Raw genomic sequence first — 17,108 nt, forward strand, 5'->3', positions numbered from 1 at the left:
CGGAGGGTGAAGTGTTTCTCCTGGTGCATTCAGTGACTCATGAGGCCATGTCTCCTGTTTCCTTTCTTAGAATCACATGAAAATGAGCAGAGGCTGGGTCATCAGGAGAGGCTCTCCAAGAGGAATGGAGGCCTGTGGGCAGTGGTGCCCACACACACACACACACACACACACACACACACACACACACACACACGCACACACTGACACATCTGGGTGACCTCTACATATATAGAGAGCCTCCCTGGCCCTCCTGGAAAGAGTCCTGAAAAAAGGAACCTTCAGGTCTGCCCCTGCAGGAGTCCTAGCTGGGGCTGCAGGAGTGACGGCCCACTCTGAAGAGGGAGCCCTTCTCCAGGTTCTTTCCCTCCCTTCCTGATCCTTGCCACCAGATGCAGGTAAGCAGAGATGAAAGGGTCTGGCCAGGGAACAGTACAGCCTAGAGGTTAAGAGCACACCCTTCAGCCCTGGCTCTGCCACTTGAGGGCTGTGTGACTTCAGGCAATTCAGTCAACTTCTTTCACCGGACTCTATCTGTTGACTTCAGGTCTTTGTACATGCCTAGAATACTTTTCCCGGTTTAATGCCTCATTGTTAGTCAAGTTTTAGCTTGGAGAGCACTTCCTCCAGGAGCCTTTGCCTTGCTTCTGCAGGCTAGGATTAGGTGCCTCTGTGAGTGTTCCTCATGCCTTCTGTTAGACACCTCTTCTTGGTACTTATCACACTTCATTACAATCGCTTTTTGCCTTGGCTGTGTTCCCGCTAGTTCCTCAAGAAAAGGGACTGTGTCTTATACTTGTATCCCTGCCTGGCAGGTTGTAGTCCCTTAATAAGTATCTGACTGATGAAGAAATGAAAGAAAAGGCTGGCTAGGTGGTAAGGGCGGTAACGAGGCCCACAGAGAATTTGCTGCCTCTTCCTCCATATACTTTAGCCAATCCCTTCTATCGTTTCCCTGACACTTAGCTGAGGATTTGTTCACACAGCAGGATCTCAGGTAAGGGCCTCCTCTACAGCCTGGTTTTAAAATCTTACCCTCCGATCCTCTTTGTCTCTTCGGATATCAGATCAGCCAACCTCTCTGCTAGTCTCTTGGCTCACATTTTTGGAAGCATTTCTCAAAACATTGTAATTTCTAGGGTAACAAAGTCAGGAAGAGGAAGTGAAATTCAAATGAAGCCACAGCCTCCTAGGTCAGCACAGGAAGTGTGTTTAAGGTTAGCAGACAGCTAGGATTATCTGAATTCCTCTCATCTACGAGGCCACGCCCAAGTTTTCCCTCTACGTGTTCGTCATTTTAATTTTCCCTTCTAAGACTTTCCTGTAGAAAAAATTTCCATGAAAGAGATTGTCAGAGAGGTTGATTTTGTTGCTCTGTGTCTAGACAGGCCTTATGCACCGGTGGTTTGATTTGAAGGCGCTGAAGGCATTCCTGAAGGAAAGCGTCTCCTGGCCTAGTGGTCTAGAGCACGCGCTTGAAAGGCCAACCACACCACAGTCCTTATTTGGGCTCCTGTCAGTCATCTGAGGGGAGAGTGAGTTAAAGTTGTGGCTTGCTGACACCCTTGCTAATGGTTCATTCACCTCAACACAGAAACACACACAGAGCCCTGCACTGAATGATGGGACAGTCTGGTGAGGGAGGCTGCCCAGACGTGCACCGGCCTCACAACAGGATCGACAGACCGTGGGAAGGGCCATTCATTGTCCTGTAGGTGCCCTGTCACCTGGCAGCAGGACGGGCTCCTCACCCTGACTGAGGACCTGAGCAACTAGTGCAAGGAGGCTGATTTCAGGAAAAGAGGCCTCCACGGACAGCCAGCTGGGCGCAGGTGGAGGGGTGAGGAGGGAAGAGACACACACCTGCCCTCCTGAGTGCTGACCCCCACCCTTCCCTCCAGGCCTTGGACCTCTGGGGTAAGGGACACTGTTCCTTTGTATCCCAGCCCCAACTTTCCCCATATGCCCCTTTCTTCTTGGCCTGGACTTCTTTCGTCTGGGACAAGTTATTCTATTCGCTGGGAGAGGCACGAATCAGAGGGCTAATGCCCCAAGGAGAGGGAAGGAATGAGGCAAAGGCAACTCCTCACCCCAAAACATGAGAGTTGCAGCAGGAAGTTCCCTGTTGGGGGAGGGGCGGGAGATAAGTTCTGAGGTGAGAAGAAGCAGAGGTCACCCACCGCTGAGGGGGTGAGGGTAAGGGAGTTGGGGTCAAAGCCCATCCTCTCCCCACTTGCTGTGACTGTCACTCGTCTCTTTACCGTGAGCTGCAATCTGGATAAGTAGAAAACGCTAGGCTAATCAAGTTTTCACAAAAAAGTTGAGTTCCTAAATTGTAAAACTTTTAAGAAGGTATGATAGGCCAGGTGTGGTGGCTCAAGCCTGTAATCCCAGCTCTTTGGGGGGCTTAGGTGTGAAGATTGGCTGAGCCCACGGGTTTGAGTCCAGCCTGGGCAACATGGTGAGACCTCATCTCTACAATAAACAAAAAACTTAGCTGGGTGTGGTAGCATGCACCTGTGGTTCTGGCTACTTGGAAGCCTGAGGTGGAAGTATCGCCAGAGCTCAGCAGGTCAATGCCGGGGTGGCCGTGAGCATGCCACTGCACTCCAGCCTGGGTGATGGGGTGAGACCCCAACTCAAAAAAAAAAAAAAAAAAAAAAGTATGATAAAAACAAAATATGGAATTGTCATTCCTGAGAAAAGAGTCCAGGAAGGTGGTATAGAATTGGAAATGGCATACCTGAGGCCTCAGTGATAGTATTGGTAATGGCCTATTTTTAAAATTAGTTGCATTTACATGAATATTGTTTAATTACCAGGGGACCTCCCTCCTCCCAAAAAACAGAATTATCTTTTGGAGGGCCTGCCCCTTGTAGTGCACTCTGAATCTGTTCTTCCAGATCAAACAGTCGTCCAGTTTTAATCTGGAATATTTGAGAAGGTTACATGACCATTTGCGAAGAAACTTCCCAAGTTGTGGCAAACAGGTGACTGGTTCTTCTACCATGATGACATACCTGCCCACACTGCACTGAGTGTTCAGCAGTTTTGAACCAAAAACGGCATGACCCCCTTGCCCCACACTCCCTATTCACCTGACCTTGCCCCAAGAGACTTCTTATTTACCTGGATGAAAAAAGTCCTCAAAGGGAAGCATTTTGCCATGTGGAAGAGGTGAAAAAAAAACGACAGAAACACTAAAAGGCATCAAAATTGACAAGTTCAGAAACCATATTGAGCAGTGGAAAAAGTGTCTCAATACGCATATTGCATCAAATAGAGAATACTTTGAAGGTGATTGAAGTTTAAGCATGTGAGAATAATTACACAATTTTTAATAAATTTCAGGGTTTTTTTTTTTAGTCTCCCTTGTATCCCACACAAGTTACAAGTACAAATATATATTATACCTTATATTTAATTCTTTACACTCTGAAATATCTCACTGTGTATGTTATTATATACAGTAGTTCCTTCTTATCCTCAGTTTTGCTTTCTGAGGTTTCAGTTACTCTTGGTCAACTGTGGTCAGAAAATATCACACATGGTAAGATACTTTGAGACAGACCACATTTACATAACTTTTATTATATCACTTATAATTGTCCTATTTCATTATTATTGTTGTCAATCTCTTCCAGTGCCTAATTTATAAATTAAATGTTATCATATGTATGTTTGCATAGGGAAAAACAGTACAGAGGTCCCAGACTTTTAACGGCTCAACTTAAAAATTTTCCAACTTTGTGATGGTTTATAGGAACTTAACCTCAACATAAGTCAAGGAGCTCCTTACAACTAACTTATGATAGGGTTATGTTTTCTACTGTATGCATGTCACTTTCTTACCATTGTAAAGTAAAAAAATTGTAAAGTCAAACCATTGTAAGTCTGAGACTATCGGCTGTGTTGCCAGCATTCAATGCCTATTCAACTTAATATACTTTTGACTTATGGTGGGCTTATCTGGGCATTCACTGGGGCGTCTTGGAAATATCCCCTGAAAATAAAAAGGTGCTACTCTATGGGTGTGTGTGTATGCACATTATCATACATTACATATGTATTATATATATGTGTGTGTGTGTGTGTGTGTATATATATATATATATAGACAGAGAGAGAGAGAAAGAGAAATGAAGAGAGCATCTTGGGCTCTGGGTGCCAGGAGGGCAAAAATGTGCGAGACCCGCATTTTCACATTTCTGATTTTTTTTTTTTTTTTTTTTGAGTTGGAGTCTCACTCTGTTACCCGGACTGGAGTGCAGTGTCATGCTCACACCCACCGCAGCCAAGACCTGCTGGGCTCCGGTGATCCTTCCGCCATAGCCTTCCAAGTAGCTGGAACTACATGCACACGCTACCACGCCCAGCTAATTTTTTGATTTATTGTAGAGATGAGGTCTCGCCAAGTTGCCCCGGTGGGTCTCGAACCCGCGGGCTCAGGCAATCCACTCACCTCAGCCTCCCAAAGTGCGGGATTACGGGCTGAGCTACCAAACCTGGCTTCATATTTCTGATTAATGTAAAGCAACATATTATAGAAGAATGTCAACAGTCTTAAGGGGGACAAACAGTAACTGAACTACAAAGTGGGAATGGATCACTTCCTGGGGATGCTGTGTCTGTGGATCTATCCACATATTACTAGTCCTATTTTAATGCACACTTTATTATTATTTTTATTAAAAAAATTTTTTTTTGAGTTAGTCTCACTGTCACCCAGGGTAGAGTACAATGGCACGCTCAAGGCCACTGCAGCCTCGACCTCCTAGGCTCAGGCGATCCTTCTGCTTCAGCCTTCCAAATAGCTGGAACTACAGGCATGCACCATTGCACCTGGTTAATTTATCTTGATTTATTGTGGAGATGAGGGCTTGCCAAGTTGCCCAGGCTGGTCTCAAACTCATGGGCTCAGGCAATCCTCTTACCTTGGCCTCCCAAAGTGCAGGGATTATAGGCATGAGCCACCGCACCTGACCTTAATTGCACACTTTATAAAAACAACAAAAAGTTCACATATCAGTGAAAATATAAAAGGGAGAAAGGAGATAAGAAAAGAAGTAGAGGAAGCATGTTATAATTTATCTAGATATGATATTTAATTTTTAATCAGGTTTATTGGTATATAAGTAAATTCAATAAAGTTCACACATTTTAATTGTACAGTTTGATGAATTTCATCAATGCATACAGTTATTTATTCACCACCAGAATCTAGATATAGAATATGCCTCACCTCAAAAAGTATCTTTATACCCTTATATTCATCTTCTCTCCCATGCCCAACACCTGGCAACTACTGATCTGTTTTCTGTTACTAGTTTTGCCCCTTCTAGAATTTCACATGTATAGGACCAGACAGAGAGTAATCATTAGTTTCTGGCTTCTTTCACTTCCATAATTTTTTTGAGATTTGTTCCTGTTATGTGTATTAGTAATTTACTTATTTTTACTGTTGGGTAGTAGCACTCAATTGTATGGATGTAATACAATTTGTCTATTCACCTACTGATGAACATTGGGTTATTTCTAATTTTTTAATTTGTTTTTTTATTGTGGTAGTTTATATAATATAAAATTTGTCATTTTAACCATTTTAAAGTGTACAATTCAGTGGTATTATTTCCATTTGCAATATTGTGCAACAATCACCATTTTCTATTTCCAAAGTTTTCATCACTTGTCAGCATGAAACAATAACTTCCCATTCTCCCCTCCTCTTAGTCCCTGATAACCTTTAATCTACTTTCTGTCTCTTCAAACTTGCCAGTTCTGAATATTTCATATAAGTGGAATCATACAATACATGTCCTTCAGTGTCTGGCTTAACATAGTACCTTCGTTTAGCATAGTGTTTTCAAGTTTCACACATGTTGTACCATGCATCAGAACTTCATTTCTTTTTATGACTGAATGATACACAATTGTATGTATATACCATATCTTGTTTATCTATTCATCTGTTGATGGACATTTGAGTTGTTTCATATTTCTAATTTTTAGTTACTATAAATAAAGCTGCTATGGACATTCAAATACTAGTGTTTGTGTGGGCATGTGTTTTCATTTCTCTTGGATAAACATGTAGACATAGAATCACTTACATTTGGTAAGTGAATGTTTAACTTTAGAAGACACTGCCAAGCTACTTTCCAAAGTGGCTGTACCATTTGCATTGTATGAGGGCACCAGTGATGTATGAGGGGTTTAGTTGGTCAATATCCTTGACAACACTTGGTGTAGTTCCATGTTTTTAATTGTAACAATTCCAGTGGGTGCATATTAGTATCTCATTTTGGTTTTAATTTGTATTTCCCTTTGTTAATAACATTGAGCATCTTTTCATGTTCTCGGTTGTCATGCATATATCTTCTTTTGTGAGATGAAACAAAGCATCTATCAAATCTTTTCCCATTTTTAATTCAACTGTTTGTCTTCTTATTATAGTGTTTTAAGAGTTCTTTATATATTTTTAGATACAAGTCCTTTGTCAAATGTGTATGTAGCCGGGCTCGGTGGCTCAGCCTGTAATCCCAGCACTTTGGGAGGCTGAGGTGAGTGGATTGCCTGAGCCCACGGGTTCGAGGCCCGCCTGGGCAACTTGGTGAGACCTCATCTCTACAATAAAATCAAAAATTAGCTGGGCGTGGTAGTGCGTGCCTGTAGTTCCAGCTACTTGGAAGGCTGAGGCAGAAGGATCGCTGGAGGCCAGCAGGTCGAGGCTGCAAGTGGCCGGGAGTGGCCACTGCACTCCAGTCTGGGTGACAGAGTGAGACTCCAACTCAAAAAAAAAAAAAAAAAGTGTATTCACATTTCTGTACATTTCACAAAGTATGTATTGTAAATATTTTCTCCCAATCTGTAGTTTGTCGTCTCATTTTCTTAATGGCTTCTTTTGAAGAGCACATTTATAATTTTTAAGTAGTCTAATTTGTCATTTTTTACACATTGTATTTTTTGTTGTTTATTAAGAAACCTTTGTCTAACCCATGGTCCCAGCAATTTTCCCCTTTGTTTTCTTCTAAAATTTTTAGAAAGTTTTTAGGTGTATGATGTATTTCAAGTTAATTTTTGAATATAGTATAAATAATCAAGGTAAAATTTTTTGTTTTGCATATGTGTTGTTCCAGCACCATTTGTGGAAGATACTATCCTTTTTCCACAGAATTATGAGGGGAGACCCCCAACAAACCAGAATTACTTTTTAGGAGGGCGGGGCACTTGTAATACAGGTTTCCCCCACTAGGTTAGAGGTTAGTGTTCCGGAAATCTATCAACATCAGTGTACCAGCTAGCATTGTTGTGAGAAGCTGTGCTTGGGTTCAGTGAATTTCTTCTGAAGATTCGTTCAACGTGTTTGCCCATTTCATGATGAGTGATTTACAAATGCATCTGCCCACACGTGCTGAGTATTCAGCAGGTTTTGACCAAAACCAGCATGACCCCCATACCCCACCCTCCCTATTTACCCAATTTCGCCCCAAGCAACTATTTTTTTGTTTCTCCAGATGAAAAAGTACTCAAAAGGAAATATTTTGCTGATATGAAAGAGGTGAGACAAAGAACGGCAGAAGCACTTAAAAGGTATCAAAATTCATGAGCTCAAAATCTGTTGAAGGCTGGGCTCGGAGGCTCAGCCTGTAATCCCAGCACTTTGGGAAGCGAGGCAAGTGGATTGCTTGAGCCCACGGGTTCCAAACCAGCCTGGGCAACATGGTGAGACCTTGTCTCTACAATAAATCCAAAAATGAGCCAGGTGTGGTAGCATGCGCCTGTAGTTCCGGCTACTTGGAAGGCTGAGGCAGAAGGATAGCCGGAACTCAGCAGGTTGACGCTGGGGTGGCCGTGAGCATGCTGCACTCCAGCCTGGGGTATGGAGTGAGACTCCAACTCCAAAAAAAAAAATCTGTTTTTAGCAGTGGAAAAAGTCTCTTTATGGGTATATTGCATAGAATGGAAAGTACCTTGTAGGTGACTGAAGTTCAAACATGTAAGAATAAATACACACATTTTTATAAATAAATTCAAGTTTTTTGGGTCCCCCTCATACACCTTTCCAAAAACCATTTATCATTTATCATATACATAGGTATTTTTCTGTACTCTCTAGTCTGTTCCAGTAGTCTATATGTTTTTTCATGTCATGACTTCATTATCTTAATTACTGTAACTTTATAATGAGTCTTGAACAATGTAAGTTCCCCAACTTTGTTCTTTTTCAAAATTGTCTTGGCTAATCTAGGTCTTTTGCATTTGCATATAAATTTAAATTAAGGTTGTCAGTTTCTACAACAAAATTCTGCTAGGATTTTGATGGAGATTGCTTTGAATCTCTGCATCAATTTAGGGAGAATTGACATGTCAATGATATTAAGTCTTCTGGTCCATGAACATGGTATATGTCTCCATTTACTTAGATCTTCATTCATATTTTTTATCAGTGCTTTGTAGTTCTTAGTATATTGGTCTTGCACATATTTTGTTAGATTTATCTGTAAGTATTTATACTTTATGCTATTGTAAATGGTATTATTTTAATTTTAATCTTCAATTTGTCATTACTTGTGTATAGAAATACAATAGAATGTTTGTATATTACTTTAATCTTGCTAAGTTCACCTACTAGTTCCAGTAACTTTTTGACAGACTCCTTAGGATTTTTTGCATATATATGATATATTATCTGTGAATAATGACAATGTTGCTTCTTTTATTTCCTTATTGCGCTGAATAGGATCTCCTTAGAATGCTGACTATACGTGGTAAGAGTGGACATCATGATGACATCTTTAAAATTTTGTTTTCTTTGCCAAATAGAAGTAACCACTGTAATAGAGGCTCAAGCAAAATATGATGGGATATGAAGTGTGTATGTGTGAGCAGGGGTTAGCAGAAAACGAAGCAAGTACATCCTGTTAAATGGGAAAGATTTATAAGGGGCAGAGTTTTTCAACAAGTTCCTTGGTTCTCCTTGATCTGACCCTGTAAGATGACAGTTTCTGTAGCCTGTTTCCCCCACCACCCATGCTTTCTACCCCATACTCCCAGCAGCAGTCCTGCCATGACTCTCTTTCCATCTGTTTCAGGATGCTGTCCTCTCCCTGCGTGTTGGCATGCTCACGGACTTGCTCCCGCATCTTGGGGTTGAGTCTCGGGACTGCAGCCCTGTTTGCTGCTGGGGCCAACATGGCACTCCTCTTTCCTAATTGGGATGTTACCTACCTGTTGAGGGGCCTCATTGGTAGACATGCCATGTTGGGCTCTGGCCTCTGGGGAGGAGGTGTCATGGTGAGTGTCTGGGTTACCCTGGGTGTGAACTCCCAAAGTGTCTCCAGGCGTGGAAGAGGAAGGTGGTGGAGGAGGAGTGTTTTGATTCCTTGCAAGAACAGCTTATTCTAACAAGCTGGTTCTGGGTTCATAGAAGCTCCAAGGGATAAGAAGACTAGCTGGATTTTAGCTTGGCAGTATGCAAGCTAGGTGTGAAAGTTAGTGTCCACAGGGGTAGATCAGGCTAATCATCCCAAAGTGGGCCCCAACTGTCAAAGCCAGTAGGACAATTGAGCCCACGTGAGGTGCTCAACCACTCTATTTCAACAGTTATGGGTAGCCGCTAGAAACGGCTGGAAAAGTAAATTCCCCAATCTCTTCTTAACATTCTTCTTTTCTCTCCAGGTACTCACTGCAGCTATTCTCATCTCCTTGATGGGCTGGAAAAATGGCTGCTTCAGTAAGAGTGGGCTCTGTCTAAATGTAAGCACCAGATTCTACTTTTCTAACACTGAAAATGATTCCACATGCTATTACTCTAGAGGCAGAGTGGTCAAGAGGCAATTTTGATCTTGAGGCTTTAAGTCAGGTCTTGATCATGACACCCCCCCGCCTTTTTTTTGAGTTGGAGTCTCACTCTGTTGTCCAGACTGGAGTGCAGTGGCATGCTCCCGGCCACCGCAGCCTTGACCTACTGGGCTCCGGTGATCCTTCCGCCTCAGCCTTCCAAGTAACTGGAACTACAGGCGCACGCTACCACGCCCGGCCAATTTTTGATTTATTGTAGAGATGAGGTCTTGCCAAGTGGCCCAGGCGGGTCATGAACCCGCTGGCTCAGGCAGTCCACTCACCTCGGCCTCCCAAAGCATGGAATTACAGGCTGAGCCACCAAGCCTGGCCTGATCATGCCCCCTTAATACTCTAAGCTCTCGGGCAAGTTGCTTAACCTCTTCAACTTCAGGTCCTTATCTGTAAAACGGGAGCTAATCAAGAAAGGGGGGTAAGTGCTTAGTGAATCACATTTGCATGTCAATACAAATGTGAGGAACTGTTATTTTTTTTAGCCTATTGAACAATATGGACAATAAATCATTTATGCACATTGTAATCATGTGTCATTGATGGAAAATTTCCTGGCTATTTGAACTAATGTTTTCTTAGAACAGGAAGATTTTCCAGAGATGATCTAATCACTGGATTCTAATCTCCATTTTACAGATAATGAAACTGAGGGCCCAGAATAAATTTGTGGGTTTTTAAAAATTTTTTTATTTTTTGAGTTGGAGTCTCACTCTGTCGCTCAGACTGGAGTGCAGTGGCCGCTCCCGGCCACCGCAGCCTCGACTTGCTGGGCTCCGGCGATCCTTCCGCCTCAGCCTTCCGAGTAGCCGGAATTACAGGCATGTGCTACCACGCCCGGCTGATATTTTTGATTTATTGTAGAGATGAGGTCTCGCTGCCCAGGTGGGTCTCGAACCTGCGGGCTCAGGCGATCCACTCACAGGCTGAGCCACTGAGCCCAGCAAATTTGTGTATTTATACTTGATTAATTATAGCAGCAACTGTGTAAGTTTAAAATTCTCTGTTTCTCTCTCTTTCTTTATACACACATGCACTCGCGCACACGCACACAGACACACACACATATAATGATATGCTGCATACAGTCTCAGACATGAATTTGTGGCCTCCTTAAGTAACTCCACAGCCTGCCCTGATGTCTGCGGCCCACATATTGGGAACCCCACTGACTCAGATTCACATGTTAAATAAAGAAATATAAACACCAGTACATTTCATTCATAGTCTGTCTGGTTTTCCCCTAGTCGAGTAGTTCTTAAATCTGAATGCACATTAGAGTCACCTACAGGGCTTGCTAAAACACAGATTGCTGGGCTCCATCCCCAGAGTTTCTGATTCAGGAGATCTGGGGTGGAACAGAAGAATTTACATTACTAGCAAGTTCTGCCAGGTCAGGGACCACTTTTGGAGAACTACTGTCCCAGGCTTATGGCAACTAATTCATATTGAATCTTTTTTTTTCTTTTTTTTGGGTTGGAGTCTCACTCCATCACCCAGACTGAAATGCAGTGGCATGCTCACGACCACCCCAGCGTCCACCTGCTGGGCTCTGGCAATCCTTCCGCCTCAGCCTTCCACTGAATCTTTTAACTCAGAGTCAAAACTTACTACACACCTTCCTCTGATGCCTCCCCAGCTCTCAACCAGGTTGACAGCAGTGGGAAAATTACTCTATGACTCTACAGAAAACCTCTAGATAGGTTTTATTCAAATTTTAACAATATGTATGTATTCTTTGAGAGGGAGAAAAAAAAAATCCCCAGGACCCTAAGAAAGAAGCCAATATGGAAGCAGACAAGAAACCTGCTGAGGAAAGAAATCCATTGTTGTCTTCTGGGAGAGAAATAATAGAACACAGACTAGTAACCAAAGGAACTCTTGATTGGAAAAACACAATGACAGAACTGGAGTCCTTCCAGAGTTGAGCTGCAGTTGTACACTCTCTCCTCTTTCTGTTTCTCTTCCTTCCTTCCCTTCTTCCCTTCCTCCTTCCTTCCCTCTTTTCTTTCGTCCCTCCCTCCCTCTCTCCCTCCTTTCCTTTCTTCCTTCCTTCTTCCTTCTTTCCTTTTATGCTTGATTTGAGGAAGAGAAATCAGAATTGGGAGCTTGTAACTTTTAAAAGTAGAGCTTTTCCTTAAAAGAGTCAGAGGTGGGCATGCGATAATGACCCTGCCCCTTTAACTCAGAGGCTGCATCGCTGTAGTCTGTGTGCAAAGGTTTTTGATGCCAATTTGCTAGGACACTCAGAAGAGCCTGCTAAGTCAGAGAGCTCTAGGTCTCTGTTTCCCATTCTCAGCCCTTTCTCTCCCAGTCTTTCTTGGTTCCACCCAGGAACCTCTCATCAGCCACCTCACCTTGGGTTGTGCTTTAAATAAGGTGTCATGGAGAGTTGTCCCTGTGACCGGATGTGAGAAAGCCTGAGAGCCAGAGAAGTTAGACTCAACTGGCTCGCCCCACAAGGCATCCAGCCGCGACCACAACCTCATCTCAGTGCACTGTTTCTTCCCTCCCTCTGCAGGTGCTTACGGCCCTGTTGTCAAGTGGCCTGGCTTTACTTGGAGCCTTAATTTGCTTCATCACTTCTGGAGTAGCTCTGAAAGATGGTCCTTTTTGTATGTTTGATGTCTCATCCTTCAATCAAACACAAGCTTGGAAATATGGTTACCCATTCAAAGACCTGCATAACAGGTAAATGGATGTAGACTTGAATTTTCAGTCTTTTTTCAGAGACAGAGAGGGGGTGGGCAGACAGGGTCAGATGGACCACACACTCCCTTGGGTCTTACATTCTAGCATCTTGTTCCTCTGACACTCAGAAAATTACAAATGCAGCAGTAGCAGTTACCCTCACGAGTCCAGTCTTGTGACTGACCAGAAGAGACCCCAGCTTTTTTTGGGGGTTGTTTGACTTTCATTACTTATTCCCCAATTCTTGGTCTCCTTGTTTTTTGGAACAGAAATTATTTGTATGACCATTCACTCTGGAACTCCGTCTGCCTGGAGCCCTCCAAAGCTGTTGTTTGGCATGTGTCCTTCTTCTCGGCCCTTCTGTGCGTCAGCCTGCTCCAGCTTCTCCTGGTGGTCATTCATTTCATCAACAGCTTCCTGGGCCTTTTCTGCAGCCTCTGTGAGAAGTGAAAGGCAACGCCCTTTCACGCATGGGTGTTTTCATCATAAGCTACCAAAAACCCTTTCTGCAAGTAATGGGCTTGAATTATAAACAAACTTCTCTTTTAGGTATCTGTGTAGTAACAATAACAATGAAAATTAGCCAGGTGTGGTGGTGTGCATCTGTAGTCCCAGCTATTTGGGAGGCTGTGGTGGAAGGACAGCTTGAGTCCATGAGGTGGAGGATGGGGGAAGCCGTGATTGTGTCATTGCACTCCAGCTTGGATGACACAGTGAGAGCCTGTCTCTAAAAAAAGATAAATAAATAAGTAAACAAATATTAAAATAACAACAACATCAAAATTCATTGCGTTTAGGATGAATGATATAATGCTTTTAAAGTACATCATAAACCTCAAGGCGATACATTACTAGAAGAAATAATTAGGTTATTAGAATTGTGTAGGAACTGATAGTCCATAAAATATCCTCCAGGCCGGACTCAGTGGCTCAGCCTGTAATCCCAGCACTTTGGGAGGCCAAGGAGAGTAGATTGCCTGAGCCCACGGGTTCAAGACCAGCCCGGGCAACTTGGTGAGACCTCATCTCTACAATAAATAAAAAAGTTAGCCGGGCGTGGTAGCACGTACCTGTTGTTCCAGCTACTTGGAAGGCTGAGGCAGAAGGATCTCTGGAGCCCAGCAGGTCGACGCTGGGGTGGCTGTGAGAATGCCACTGCACTCCAGCCTGGGTGATAGAGTGAGACTCGAGCTCAAAAAAATATATATCCAGTCATGATCTCATTTCTGCCTCCTGATAATGTCATAGAACTGGCCACATGTGACAGAGAAGTTGAGGCTCCCAGAGGATAATGGGCGTGCTACCCCAAAGCACGCAGTGAGGTTAAGGTAAAGTCAGCACCCAACCCCCATCTCCTAAATTCAAGTTCACTCATTGTTATGGACTGAATTATGTTTCCTCAAAATGCACAGGTTGAAGTCCTAACCCTCAATGTGACTATTTGGAGATAGAACCTTTAAGGCAGTAATTAAGATTAAATGAGGTCATAAGGGTGGGACCCTAATCAGATAGGACAGAAATACTTATAAAAAGAGGAAGAAATACCAGATTTCTGTGCATGAGCTCAGAGAAAAAGGCCATGTGAGGCCACAGCAAGAAGGTAACCATCTGCAAGTCAAGGGGAAAGGCCTCAGGAGAAACCAAACTTGCCAGCACCTTGATCTCGGACTTGTAGGCTCCAGAACTGTGAGAAAATAAATTTCTGTTGTTTCAGCGACCCAGTCTGTGTATTCTGTTATGGCGGTCCTAGCAGACTAACACACCAACGTTCTTTTCATTAGTGTTCAGTAGAGTTCAACAAATAGTATATCCCGAGTCCCAACTGTGCCATGCATGCCGCAGATCCGAAGGTAACCAAGACATGATCTTTGCCCTTGGACTCTGCCTTTCCACTGAAGCACCCATCATCAGGTCAGGGAAACAAACACATCTACTAATGACTGGAGCATCAAATGCCACAAGAGAGCTCAGCACAGGTGTAACGAGAGCTTGGACCTCCTGGGAGAGGGCCTCGGAGAGATCGGGGAAGGCCTCGGTTGTGCCTGAGCTGATACTTTAGAGAGTTAGACCAGCAGAGAGGGAAGAAAGGGTTTCCCAGCAGAGGGAACAGCATACTCAAAGGCATGGAGGGGAGACACGGGCTAGTGTGGTGGAAGACTGTGATGCCACGGCTGCTTCTAACATGGAACCCGGAAAGCAGAGGCCTCCTGTTTCCCCACTTTAGGGTCTTTGGTCAGGGTATGGTGCTGGGTGGTGAGAAGAGTCAGAGTGGGATGAAGGAGATGCTGGGGGAAAGTCTGATGCAAGGGACAGGAAGAACCCAAGGCAGGCAGAAGAAGCCTGGGAAGAACCAGGAAGATGGATACTGGCAAGAGAAGAGGTGGTGGGCAGGCACAGGAAATGAGTTCGAGAACTTCAAGCTCCGTTTGCCACAGAGTGGACAAAGCCAGCAGGGGAATTTGGGCCCCAAGTCCTACTGTTTCCCTTCCTCTGTTCCCTGGATCCCAGCTCCATCCCAGCACTGTCCCAGGCCACGGAGGAGCTGCCAAAGCACTGAAGGCCTCCAGGACACAGCAGCTCCTCTGTCCCCAGGGCTCACGGCATGGTTCTGTCATCAACAGTCAAACTAGAAGAGCCTGCAGGAGTTGGGTCCCTTCAAACACAACCTCACCCTTTCTCTCCAGAGCTGCTGGTCCAAGGGCCTGTCCAGGTGGGGAAGGTGGACAGATAGACCTGACAGAGACAGAAGGAGGCAAAACATCTTCAGCAGGCAGGGAGTCCCAAAGTCCAGGCACCACATCGTATTCCTGCATACAGTATCCAGAGCATTGCCTGTGTTTGTAACACATTTCCCTGTTGGCTGATTTAGTTTCGGGGTCATGGCTAGGTTGTGCCTGATACATAGAAGTTTCTCCTGCAGGAGAAAGGTATAGACACCTCCATACAACTAACGGAGAATGTAAAGATAATTTCTATCTAGTTCTGGACATGTTAGGCACGTGCACACCGATCACAGATGCATGAACACTCACACACACCAGGCCCACAAGTCCCATCCTGGCTCAGCCCTATTTTGATGGGTCAACAGGGCCCCAGGGTGAGAGGTCAGTCCTTGGCACTAAGATAATTGTGGATGGTTGACTCTTGTCTCCATCCTTTCGAGAATCTCATGTTAGTGTAGAACCTGACAGGGCTTCGAAGGACAATGTCCCCATCCCCTGCCCCAGCGAGGCCAGTCATTCTCTTCTTCAGATTCTGCACACGCAGGGTGATCCTCCTACAGTTGGCTGCTGACATCCCCAGATCTCAAAGTGCACAAGGTTGAAAATGAGAGTTTGAGGTGAAGTCTGAGATCCTGAAGTGCAGTGTCATTGGGTGAAGGTGCAATATCCCTGACTCCTAGAGACACTCTGATCTGCTAGAACAGCTCATTTATCTTCTCTCCTCACGATTAGGGTCCTGGATGTGGGGAGAAGGGCCTTTGAAAGGCATTGGGAAGCAGAGAGAAAAGGAGAAGAGAGGAAGAAAAAGGTGAGGAGAGGAGAGGAGAGGAGAGAGGAAATGAGGAGGGGATAGGAGAGGAGTGAGGACAGGAAGTTCTGCATTCATTCTACCATGGGGCCTTTGACCGTCCACACCTGGCTTTTGGTTGCTCTCTGTGGGATTCCAGAGGGCACCCGCATCCCCTTCCTTCTGCCTATGTCCCAGGACCACCTCACATTTGGGATAGGTTTTCACCCTATGCCCCCTGCCCCCTCAAATAAAAGCTACATCTGGCTCCTGGTTTGGCTTCCAACTACTATGCTGGACAGAGGGGCTTATACTAATCTGTTCAACGGGATGGTGTTAAGTAAACATTTTGTTAAGAAGAAAATCTGTCTCTTACTTTGTGTGTGCCTTCTTGAATATCATCCTGAATATCAAACCTGGAATGAAGAGAATGTTTCCTTGTTCATAATTCAGCTCAGAGACAGTAGGCCTATCTCCAGAATAGGCTGTCATTCAGCTTTGAGTTTGGACAAAGGACATTTCTAACAAACATAACATCTGGCATTATGGTTCAGGAGAGTATAGAGGTATGACAACTCAGTTTATGCAGCACATGCTCATGAACTGAGTTCTTTTACTATGGAACAACTGGGACAGTTGGAGATCTCCGAGTAGGTCTGAAGATTAGGTGGCAGTAATGTATCTGTGTTAATTTCCTGGTTTTGATGGTTGCAGTCTTGTTAAGTAGGAGAATGTCCTTGTTTGCAGGAGATACATGAAAGCATTGAGGGTGATGAACTTAGCAATATACAGTTGGTCCTCCATATTTGTGGGTTCTGCATCTGCAGATTCAACCAACCATGGATCAAAAATATTTGGGGAAAAAATATTTTAAAAATACAGTATAGCAATTATTTGCATAGCATTTACATTGCATTAGGTATTATAAGTAACCTAGAGAAGATTTAAAGTATATGGGAGGATGTAGGTTATATGATGATACTACACCATTTAATATCAGGGACTTGAGCATCCTTGAATTTTGGTGTCTTTGGGAATGGGGGGAGGGAGGCGGT

At 44.0% G+C, this 17,108-nt stretch overlaps 1 protein-coding gene across 2 annotated transcripts; it reads left to right on the forward strand.

Moving 5' to 3' along the window:
• The first annotated feature begins 308 nt into the window (after positions 1–308).
• TM4SF19 (transmembrane 4 L six family member 19) lies at positions 309–13,116 on the forward strand. 2 transcript variants are annotated; one of them, XM_008064237.2, is made up of 5 exons: positions 309–398; positions 9,093–9,294; positions 9,679–9,756; positions 12,374–12,543; positions 12,813–13,091. In XM_008064237.2, exons 2-5 carry the CDS (start codon positions 9,094–9,096, stop codon positions 12,991–12,993), a joined length of 630 nt encoding a protein of 209 aa, XP_008062428.1. In that variant the 5' UTR covers positions 309–398; position 9,093; the 3' UTR covers positions 12,994–13,091. The 2 variants fall into 2 exon arrangements, with proteins under 2 accessions (XP_008062428.1, XP_008062429.1); XM_008064238.2 differs by lacking the exon at positions 9,679–9,756 and having other exon boundaries at positions 347–398; positions 12,813–13,116.
• The last annotated feature ends 3,992 nt before the right edge of the window (positions 13,117–17,108 follow it).

Source organism: Carlito syrichta, unplaced genomic scaffold, assembly GCF_000164805.1.
Source record: "Carlito syrichta isolate Samal-C Ts95f unplaced genomic scaffold, Tarsius_syrichta-2.0.1 Scaffold307240, whole genome shotgun sequence".
NCBI classification, from domain to species: Eukaryota; Metazoa; Chordata; class Mammalia; order Primates; family Tarsiidae; genus Carlito; species Carlito syrichta.